The sequence below is a fragment of the Petaurus breviceps genome, unplaced genomic scaffold, assembly GCF_028583685.1.
Source record: "Petaurus breviceps papuanus isolate PSGF00001 unplaced genomic scaffold, PetGlider_PUasm1.0 90434, whole genome shotgun sequence".
Taxonomy (NCBI): Eukaryota; Metazoa; Chordata; class Mammalia; order Diprotodontia; family Petauridae; genus Petaurus; species Petaurus breviceps.
The window spans coordinates 2382961-2394874 of NW_027187251.1; the positions used below are offsets into that span (position 1 = coordinate 2382961).

The 11914-nt window shown below is 40.3% G+C and overlaps 1 protein-coding gene across 2 annotated transcripts in view; it reads left to right on the forward strand.

Moving 5' to 3' along the window:
• The window catches only part of KCNH1 (potassium voltage-gated channel subfamily H member 1), a 543998-nt gene that overhangs the window by 150743 nt on the left and 381341 nt on the right, over window positions 1-11914 (forward strand). For both annotated transcript variants that reach the window (XM_069108778.1, XM_069108779.1), the window contains exon 7: window positions 5844-6273. In XM_069108778.1, coding sequence (XP_068964879.1) covers window positions 5844-6273 — 430 coding nt within the window. The remainder of the gene's footprint in view (window positions 1-5843; window positions 6274-11914) is intronic.

Sequence of the window (11914 nt, forward strand, 5' to 3'; positions counted from 1 at the left end):
TGTAATATTCCTAGGAATTTTCTTTTTGGGATCTTTTTCAAGAGGTGATCAGTGAATTCTTTCAATTTCTATTTTGTTCTCTGGTTCTAGAATATTAGGGCGATTTTGCTTGATAATTTCTTGAAATATGGTTTCTAGACTCTTTTTTTTCATCATGGCTTTCAGGTAGACCAATAATTTTTAAAATTCTCTCTCCTGGATCTATTTTACAGGTCAGTGTTTTTTCCAGTGAGATATTTCACATTGCCTTCTATTTTTTCATTTTTTTGGATCTGTTCTATAGTGTCTTGATTTCTCATAAAGTCATTAGCTTCCAATTGCTTCAATCTAATTTTGAAGGAGTTACTCTTTCAGTGAGTTTTTGAAATTCCTTTTCCATCTGGCAAATTCGGCTCTATAAAGCTTTCTTCTCCTCATTGGCTTTTTGGGCCTCTTTTGCCATTTGAGTTAGTCTATTTTTTAAGGTGTTATTTTCTTTAGTGTATTTTTGGGTCTCCTTTAGCAGGCTGTTGTCTCACTTTTTATGATTTTCTTGCATTATCCTCATTTCTCTTCCCAATTTTTCCTCCACTTCTCTCACTTGATTTTCAGAATCCTTCTTGAACTTGTCCATGGCCTGTAACCAGTTCATATTTTTCTTGGAGGCTTTTGATGCAAGAATTCTGACTTCACTGTCTTCCTCCCACTCCATGCCTTGATCCTTTTTGTCCCCCAAAAAGGATTCTATCATCTGTTTGTGCTTCCGTTGCTTGCTCATATTGGCAGCCAATTATTTGACTTTTGAGTTCTTTGCCACAGTAAAACTCTGCTTTCAGAATGGAGAGAGCAATGTCCCAAATCCCTGGGGTTTTTGCAGATAGCCGGAGCTATTAGATGGGCACCATCTCTACAGCTCCCACAAACTTTGGCTCACTGGTCACACACCCCAGGACCACCACTCAAGACCATGATCCAGATCCAAGCAGGTCAAAGCAAAAGCGATTACCTTCTGAATGGTTACTTGGTCCCCCTACAGTCTACAGGCCAGGAGCACCAGAAGCAGTCATGTGGCAGTGGCTGCAGCCAGACTGCACTCCCCCTGTTTGAACAAAATTCCACACTGACCTTTTACTTTGTCTTTGGCATTTGTGGATTGAGAAGTCTGGAAACCACTGTAGCTTCTGGTGAGTTACTTATCATGAAGTGTGCTCCATACACCACAGCTGGTCGGGGCCACCCTGGGGCTAAAACAGCGCTCAGTCAGGACTGTGCTGGGCTTTCAGTGCACTGTGATAGACCTTTCCTGCTGGCGTGCCAGGCTTCCTTCAGCAGGGGATTTGTTTCTCTCTGCCACTTTGTGGGTTCTGTAGCTCTAAAGTCTGTTCAGAGTCATTTTTTACATGTATTGGAGGAGGTGGAAGCTGAAGTCGCGTGGAAGTCCTGTTTCTACTCCACCATCTTGGCTCCCTAAATTCCTCTGTTTAAGGCTTTTTTCAATCTTTCTTTCTCGCCTCATTAGACATTACTCTCCTTTCTATACTCTGTGATTCAGTCAAACTTTCCTCCCCATTCCTCCTAGCAAACAATCCATCCTCTTTGTCTGTGCCTTTGTACCTGCTACCCCACGTGCCTGGAATGCCCTCCACCCCCAAAGTCCCTCACCGTCATCTGCATGAAGCCTTTCCTGGTCCCCCTAACTGCTAGTGCCCTCCCTCCCAAGCTATCTTGTATTTAACTACTTTGTTGGTGTCATCCTTCCTCATGGCAGGGGTCAGAAGGCAGCTCTTGAAATTAGGAAGACCTGTGTTCCAATCTTGCTTCAGAACACTTTCTAGCTGTGTGACGCTGGAACAAATCACTTAACCTCTTGATGCCTGTTTCTTATCTGTAATATGAGGATAATAATAGCACCTACCTTACAGGTCTGTTGAGAGGATAAAATGACATAACACATGTTAAACAGTTTGTAATCCTTTAAAGACTTTATAAATGCTAATTATTATTAGATTAGTTTCTTTACTTTATGCTGTATACACATATGCATATGTATAAATTTGTTATCTTTCCTCTTAAAATGCAAATTCATATGGATTTTTTCATTCCTGGTGCTTGTATCCTCAGTGCCTAGCACAGTGTCTGACACATAGATGATTAATGAATTTTGTTGTTCATTCATTTTAGTCAGGTCCAATTCTTTGTGACCCCATTTGTTTTTTTGTTTGTTTGTTTTTTTTGGGGGAGCAAAGATACTGGAGTGGTTTGCCATTTCCTTTTAGAGCTCATTTTACAGATGAGAAACTGAGGCAAAGAGGGTTAAGTGACTTACCCAGGGTCATATGTAGCTAGTAAATGTTTAAGGTGAGATTTAAACTAAAAAAGATAAGTCTTCCTGACTCCAGGTCAGGGACTCCATCCACTGTGCCACCTACCTACTCAATTAATGAATACTTGTTTAAATAATTGGAGACCATTTAGTCAACCTTCCCTCCATTTAGCTCCAGGTGACGAATCTGAGGCAGACAACTTGTCTAGGGTCACCCAACTAATAGATGGTTAAAGTGGGCTTTGAACACAGGTCTGATTCCAAACCCAATGTATTCTCCACTGTATCATGCTGCCTCTTGTCATGGCTTTCTTTATTTTAGATGTTACCTGAAGAGTTATTATTGTGTCCTAGTGAATATCTCAGAGAGGAACCATTTGAGATATGGAAGACTAGGCAATAGTTTTTATTCTCTAATATTATGTACATATGTTCTTACCTGTGACTCTATGAACTGAGCAAACCTCTGAAGACTGTTCATTTGAGAGGCAAGACCACTGAGTAAATTGAAGAAGCCATTATGTATTTTCTTTTGACTCTACAGATGGATAACCAAGCTCCTAATTTACCCAACTGATAAAATAAGCCAAATGTTACACAAATACCTTCCCCTCTTTACTTTAGCTACAGACTCAAGTGGGATTACTGGGTTCAAAAAGTTTTTCTTGACAAAGGTTATTTTTTTCAGAGGTAATTTGCTATGATGAAGAGAGTTCTAGATCTGGACTCAACAAGCCTGAGTTCAAATCCAGGCTTTGCTACTTATTCACTATGTAATTTTAGGAAACTCATTTACCCTCACTAGTCTATCTCTGTTAAGTGAGGGAGATGGGTTAGTGTTTAGGTCCCATTCTAGCTTTAAATCTTGTGATCTTAGTAATTAAGATAATTCTTGTAACTTTTCCCTTCTGTTCACCCTAGTCTGAAATTATGGGTACTTCATAGCCCAAAAGTTGCAACAGAGAACTCTCTGGAATTATTTGGAGGGGGAAGTAGATTATCTTAAAGAAGCCCCAGGGGGAATGTGTTTCTGTGGCATATGGCAATATTCTCTGTAGAAATATTTTTAGTGTTCTGAGAGGGGGAAAAGTGTGGATAATATTGTCTTTCATTTACAAGGGCCACTGTATATCAGAAGATGTGAGAAAAAAATTGTGTTCATAGCTAATAATGCTTTTTAAATAGCTAGAGTTCCAGCTGTTAATGTTATAAAAAGGAAAACATGAAACAACTGTACTAGAAGTAGGGTATACACCAAGATTAACAACATCATGAATGTAAGAAGATAATATAACATTTAAGGACAGATATGTGTGAGCCCAAATCACTGCCTGGTTTTGCCCCAGGTCACCAAATCATTAGCTCTATTTCAGCGAATTACTGCTCTGAAAGATTTTCTCTGTGTCCGCTTTATAGATAAAACTAGAGTTCTAGTCCAGCCCTCTATTAAGTACCTCCTACTGGTAAGGGACTGAAGATGGAAAGAGAAAGTGACAAAGATCCCCATTCCTTAAAGATTTTACATTCCTTTATAGTGGAAGGTGCTGTAAAACATTTACACAGAGGGGGAGGGAGCATGTAGAGAGAGAGAGGAAGTGTGGTATAAGAGGGCTGACCTTGAAGTCAGGGAAAGATTAAAATTTTGACTCGACACCTATTGGCTGTGTGACCTTAGTCAAGCCATTAAATCTCTCATTACTTCAGGTAACTCTTTAAGACCTTAAGTTGCACAGAAGGGTTTATTCTGGAGTTCTTGGCTACACCAATGAAAAACCCAGATCAAGACCAAAACTGAAACAAAACAAAGACCAAAAACCATATGGTGATGGTGCTCATGGAATGTGAAAGGTGTAAGGGACCTTACAGATCACCTTATCTAAACCCCTCATTTTACAGATGAGAAAACTGATAAGAGGTCACTTAAATTATGTAATTTCAGATCTGTCAAGAAGGAAGGGCCCCTCACTGCTTCCCTAAAACACCTCCTCTACCCAGTCAGCTGATAGCTGAAATTTTACAATTAGAGACTGTTTACTTTGGCATTAGAATACATTAAACTGCAGTTTACCAGGAGAGGTATTAAACCTTAGCAATTACTCATTTATATATCCTAGGGAAGGAGAATTTCAGTTCTTTTCAAAAAGAGGGTTTAATTAGGGGGTGTAGAGAGCAAGTGAGTGCTTGTATGCATGTATATTTATGTATGCATGGATGTGTATGTGCACACATATGTGCATGCATGTGTGCACTCACACATGTGCATATGTGTACAAACACAGATACACATCTTATTTACAAGGTTCAGTAGATGTCAAACATTTTGACAGGAGTGAAAGCATTTGTATATTTTCCTACTGCTTCTGGATTTAACTGACCTCTGGTGGAGAGGGCATCAGTAAATGTTCAGAATAGTGGAGAGTTGCCCTTCTATAGAGCAAAGTTTATCTTAGCTTGGGATATTTGCTTTTTGATGAAGTAATGATGATCTTTATACAGGAGAAATTTCCTTATTCTTATACCTAACTTTAATTTGATAAACATTTTGTAAGCACCTACCATGTACAAAGTACTGTGATAGTAGAAATAGAGATAGAAATAGAGAAATGAAAAATGAAGAGCTCATAGTGGCCATGGTGAGTGGGTATATTTTAGCATAGCTGGTTTGTACTTCATTTAATAATGTTTCTAGAATATATTTAGGGCTCTTTGTGGAGATGGTCGTTTGTAGAATAGGTAACTGTCTGTCTTTGAAGATTAGATATTCACCTACCCTCTGAAATAGAGGACTTAACTAAATTTCTTTCAAGATGTCTCTTCTAGCATTCCATGACTAATAATTGGGTAGTTAGTTGTGGTTACTTGACTCAACATTAAGATATAATTTGGTTGGGGCGGCCAGGTAGCACAGCAAGTAAGAGAACCGGCTCCAGTGTTGAGAAGACCTGGAGATTGAATCCCGGGCTCAGACACTTAGCACCCACCCAGAAACACCTGGCCGTGTAACCTTGAGCAAGTTACTTAACCCCAATTGCTTAGGGGCAGCCAGGTGGCTCAGCGAGTAAGAGCACTGGCTCCAGTGTTGGGATGACCTGGATCAAATCTGGGCTCAGATACTCAGCACCACACCCAGAAATAATAACTGGCCGTGTAACCTTGAGCAAATTACTTAACCCTAATTGCTTTAAAAAAAAAAAAGATATAATTTGGTTTCTAGCAAAGATGGAAGCCGGAGCTTGGTAGGTATGGTATGCTTTTTCCAGAATTTTTGACTGTGTCAGAAAGAAGACTTCAAAGCTTCTTCCCTTTTGGCTCTCTCCATAGAATTTAAGCTCTTTGAGGTCAGAAACTGCTTTGTTTTTATCTTTGTTAGTGCCTACCACATAGGTGTTTAATGAGAGTTTTTTTGAATTGAATTGAATATGGCTGATGGGGAATGGGATGCCCACTCAGTGTAACATTCACGGGAAGCAATTTCAATGGTTTCAGAGGAAAATATGATTGTTTTATGGGTGTCTCACACTATTTTTTGCTTCCTCCACAGGGAATCAGCAGTCTGTTTAGCTCGTTGAAAGTTGTTCGACTTCTGCGCCTGGGACGAGTGGCCCGCAAGTTGGATCATTACATTGAGTATGGAGCTGCAGTCCTCGTCCTACTGGTGTGTGTGTTTGGACTGGCGGCCCACTGGATGGCCTGCATCTGGTACAGCATCGGGGACTATGAGATCTTTGATGAGGATACAAAAATGATCCGTAACAACAGCTGGCTCTACCAGCTGGCTCTGGATGCTGGGACTCCTTACCAGTTCAATGTGTCTGGCCTGGGGAAGTGGGAAGGTGGCCCAAGTAAGAATTCTGTCTACATCTCTTCCTTGTATTTCACCATGACCAGCCTCACCAGCGTGGGGTTCGGGAACATTGCCCCCTCCACAGACATAGAGAAGATCTTTGCAGTCGCTATAATGATGATTGGCTGTAAGTACTAGAGATGCTCTGTTTGTGATTTCATGTTTGGTCACACCTTCTGATTAATGGATACAGGGTTCTGGCTGGGGTGGCTATGAAAAATGTGTTCTTGTACTAGTGATAAAAAAAAAAACAAAAACAAACAGGGAGAAAAGCTTGATGTTGAGCTGAGAAGTATCATGTTGACTAATAAACATGGGTAGATTGAAGAACAGCCCTTAACATTTGATGAGGAAGTCTGAATTCTAATTAATTGTCCAGCTGTTGTTCTTTACATCATGATTACCATCACCCTACAGAGGGGAAACAAACATTTCTTGTGATTGGATTTTGGTTGGAGTGAGGCTTGTGGACCGAGTGGAAATGGCTTCAATTGGGAAGGAACATGCATCTGAGACACTGGGGCTTCATTTGTAAAATACTTCAATATAGCAGCACTTAATGGGTCAAATCAGGCAGTTGACATGGTTTCTGGGGTCTACATAGCAGGTCAGTTTGAGTTCACAGTGGACTAGGAAAGAACTGGTCTGGTGAGAGTATGGATGTGGAAAGTTCTTTGGTGAGAACCTTTGGAAAACAGGGGCTCTGTGGCCATAAACATCCTATTTGATTCATTATTTTTCAGGGGGGGCATGCTAGTAAATAGCTCAGCCAACCAGAGAAAAACTGAATTCTAACAGCAGCATTTCATGGAAAACCTTGGACTCAGTGTTTGCTTGAGAAAATCCAGCTAGCTACACCACTCAGGTCCGATAGTGGGCAGTGAGTGGATTTTCATGCCCCCTGATTGTCCCTTATACCTCCTCTAACCTCCTGTTTGCAACCACCTCCTCAGCAAAGACTGATGATGAGCTTTTTGCAGCCAGCTTAATCCTAAAACCCTTCACTGGATTAGGAGGCTGAAATAGCATTGGCTTTAGAGTATTTACAGAAAGTGTCTACAGGGGTAATTGATTTATAGGAAACCAGTGCCAGAGATGCTTTTGAATTTACTCCTTACTCCAAAATGGGTTTTAATAGAGATGATTGCTTGACCATGGGAAGCAGCACTAAGCATCTGTGGGTGGCTAATTGGTTCAACTTAATTAGAACTCGAGGTGTTTCTCATGTAGCGTAAAAAGAATTTTAAAACCCTTGTTCTCCAGAAACGATTTCCGGCTTAATAACATCTGTTTATGAGACAGTCCTCACAACATTATCTTGATTCTTATGCGAGTTAAGAGTATGGAATAGAAGGATCCCCACCCCTTGGGGGACAATCACTGCCCTCTAATAGGAGAGAACAGACACATGCCCATTGATTGATATGTCATTATTTTAAATAGTGAAGCATGCCAATGAAATAGAGCCAGTCAGGGATCGTGTTGGGAGGTGAAAATGGACTCAGTTAATTCAAGAAGGTTTTCTAGTTAAGGGAAGCTTCCCAGAAACTCCTTAGCCTGAAGAAAGGAGAACTGTGGAAGCATCAAAGACTGGGGAAAGGGAGTGGATCTGTACTGATAGCCTGTGTATATATCAAAGGTCTGCTTTTCTCTCAAAATAATCTGATATGAACAGGGCTATATCCCCTCATGTATCAGTGATTTAGTTGATGACACTTCTCGGCAACTGCCTTTCCTTTTTCTCATCTCTCCCAGAACTAGACAAATGTAGTCATAGTTAGAGGATTGTTTAGAAAGGAAGATTCTAAGAAACAGGACCTCCACGTGGCTCTGGCTCTCACCACCTCCAATCCATGTAAAAGGGGACTCTGAACAAATTTTGGAGCTACAGAACCCACAAAATGACACAGAGAAGCTAACCTCCCACTGAGGACAGCCTGGCAGGCCAGCAGGAATGAGCCAGCTCAGCACTCTGGGAGCTGAGCCCAGCTCCACCGGAGGTTTTAGCCCCAGGGCAGGCCTGACCAGCCACCGGCTGGAGGGACTCCAGATCACCAGCAGCTGTGGCCACCTCCAGAATTATCAACACATAGATGTTAAGGACAAAGTGAGAGGTCAGTGCAGTGTGGACTTTGGGACCCAGTAGTTGGGAGTACATTGGCTTTTGCCCCCGGGGCAAGAAGCCTCTGAGGGATGCTCAGCCACTGCCACATGGTAGCTTCAGCTCCTGGCCTGCAGAGTGTAGGGGGACCAAGCGACCAGTCTGAGGGGTAATCGCTCTTGCTTTAACCTGCTTGGATCTGGATTGCAGTCTAGGGTGGAGGTCCTGGGGTGCGTGACCAGCTTGCCAGAGTGTGTGGAGGCTTCAGAGAGGGCACCCAACTAATACCTCTGGCAGCCGAGAAAAGCCCAGTGTTTGGGACAAAAGATCCCCTGTCTGGTGGCAGAGTCCTACTGTGGCAAAAAGCCCAAAAATCAAGTAATTGAGTGGCAAAATGAGCCGGCAAAGCAAAGCAAACAGAAGAATCCAATATTAGACTCCTATTTTGGGTACAAAAAGGATCAAAGCATGGAAGAGGAGGAAGACAGTGAAGTCAGAAGTCCTGCACCAAAAGCTTCAAAGGAAAATACGAGCTTGTTACAGGCCATAGAGGACCTTAAGAAGCAGATAAGAGAAGTGGAGGAAAAATTGGGAAGAGAAATGAGAATGATGCAAGAAAATTACGAAATGAGAGTCAACAGCCTGACTGAGGAAAATCACACCTTAAAAAACAGATTAACTCAAATGGCAAAAGAGGCTCAAAAAGGCAATGAAGAGAAGAATGCCTTAAAAAGCCAAATTTGCCAGATGGAAAAAGAATCTCAAAAGCTCAATGAAAAGAATCATTCCTTCAGAATTAGATTGGAGCAAATGGAAGCTAATGACTTTATGAGAAATCAAGATGCTGTTAAACAGATCCAAACAAATGAAAGAATAGAAGGCAATGTGAAATATCTCATGGGAAAAACCAGGAGAGATAATTTAAAAATTATTGGACTACCTGAAAGCCATGATCAAAGAAAGAACCTAGAAATCATCCTCCAAGAAATTCTCAAGGAAAACTGCCCTGATGTTCTAGAATCAGAGGGCAAAATAGAGGTTGAAAGAATCCACCGATCACCTCCTGAAAAAGATCCCAAAAAGTAAACTCCTAGGAATATTATAGCCAGGTCCCAGAGTTCCCAGATTAAGGAGAGAATATTACAAGCAGCCAGGAAGAAACAATTTGAATATTGTGGAAACACAATCAGGATAACTCAGGATCTGGCAGCTTCTATACTGAGGGATCAAAGGGCTTGGAATATGATATTTCAGAGGGCAAAGGAGCTGGGATTAAAAGCAAGAATCACCTACCCAGCAAAACTGAGTATAATGTTTCAGGGAAAAATATGGTAATTCAGTGGAATAGAGGACTTTCAAGCATTCTTGATGAAAAAACCAGAGTTGAATAGAAAATTTGACATTCAGATACAAGAAGCATGAGAAGGTAAACAGGGAAAAGAAATCATAAGGAACTTATCAAAGTTGAACTATTAACATTCCTACATGGAAAAACAATAATTGTAACTGAAGAAACTTTTCTCAGTATGAAAATAGTTGAAGTGAATAGAAAAAAAAATATATATATACATATGTATGTCTATATTGGAGGGTATATGGATGTATGAATACATATGTGAATGTATGTATATATGTTTATATATATATACATAGATAGGGGGCACAGGACCAATTTAATAGGAAGGGATGATACTTAAAAGGTGAAATTAAGAGGTGAGAGAGGAATATAATGAGAGGAGATGGGGAGAGACAGAATGGGGTAAACTATCTCATATAGAAGAGGCAAGGGAAAATGGTTACAATGCAGGGGAAGAATGATGGGTCACCCTTATTCTCATTGAACTTGGCTTGGAGAGGGAATTAAATACACACCAAATAGGGTATCTCACCTTACAGGAGAGTAGGGGGGAAGGGGATGAAAGGGGGGATGATGGAAGGGAGGGCAGGCTAGAGGGAAGGGAAGTTGGAAGAACCCACTTTTGAAAAGGGACGAGATCAAAGTAGAGAACAGAACAAGTGGGAGGTGGAATAGGAAGGAAGGAAATATAGTCAGTCTTTTACAATATATCTACTATGATAATGTTTTGCATTAGCTACACATGTACAACCTATACTGAATTGCCTATCTTCCCAGTAAGGGTGGGTGACAAGGAAGGAAGGGAATGAATCTGGAATTCAAAAGTTTTAAAATCAAATGTTTAAATATACATTCATACATATATTTATTATTATTATTAATACTAGTTTACATGTAATTGGGAAATAAGATATACAGGTACTGGGGCATAGAGATACACCATGCCCTACTGGAAAAGTCAAAGGGGGTATGGGAGAAGATATGGGAGAGAGCAGATTGGAGGAGGGGATATCCTTTGGGACTGCTATTTTGGGGTGGTGGGTAGGGGAAAAACGGGGAAAAATGTTGTAACTCAAAATCTGGCGGAAATAAATGATATAAATCAGAAGTTAATAAAGTATTTGAAAAATGAAAAAAAGAAAGGAAGATTCCAGTGTTAATTGTTGGTGTGTTTTACATGCGATAGTAATTTGGTTGGTCAGAGGGACACACTGTTAGAGCAAATGAGATAGATTTTATAATGTAGATCATTTGTGACTGTTCTTGTAGATTTGTGTTCCCTAGAAAAAGTTTGCTCAAGGATGCACTACTGCCTTCCTTCCTAAAATTTTGCCTACTTTGGTATAATATTCAACAAGTTCAGCAAACCTTGATGTAGTGACTACAATATGCATGACATTTTCCCTATGATTTTCAGCTTTTGGTGATATGCGTATGTTGGGGTTAAGTTCAGAAAAATGTTCAGCCATCTAAATAATGCCTCTTACAATGTGTCTCCATTAAAGTTTTTTCAAAATGTATTGGCATTCTAGGAGTGCTGCATTTATTGCTAAACTAGGGATGAGTTAACTTTTTGTTTTTATGATGTATTATCTTTATTGAAAAACATGACTACATCCAAGAGACAAAATTTCCTCTGACTAATGCCTCCAAAAGAACTGTTAACAATACATTTTACTTCCAGTTCTTGGTGTAGTCAAAGCACCCAAGCTATGATAGGCAAAGGGAGAGAGAAAGATTTGATCAGATGTAATGCCTGCCCTCATTGAGCTTCTGCTCTAAGAAGGTAGCAAGGATACATAGATAATTGCGATATATAGTAATGACTGATGATTATATTACAGAGGAACAAACAAGGAGCTATGAACTTAAGACCCTTGTTTTCCCAGAAATTATTCCTGGCTTAATATATAAGGACCAAAAAAGATCATAAAGGAGGTACTATCTAAGTTGTATCTTAAAGGATGAGTAGGAATTCAATAGACAAAAAAAGGGAGAGTGGAAATTCCAGGCATGCTACACACTGGAGAGATCCAAGAGGAAAAGGACCCACATGTACAACAATATTTACAGCAGTACTTTTTATTGTAGCCAGAGACTGAAAAACTAAGGGTGTGCCTGTCTATTAGGGAATGGCTAAACAAATTATGGTATATGAATTTAATGGAATATTATTATTCCCCAATAAATGACAAAATGAGCAGATTCAGAGGAATCTAGGAAGATCTCTATGAAAGAAAAGAAGGAAGGAAGGAAGGAAGGAAGGAAGGAAGGAAGGAAGGAAGGAAGGAAGGAAGGAAGGAAGGAAGG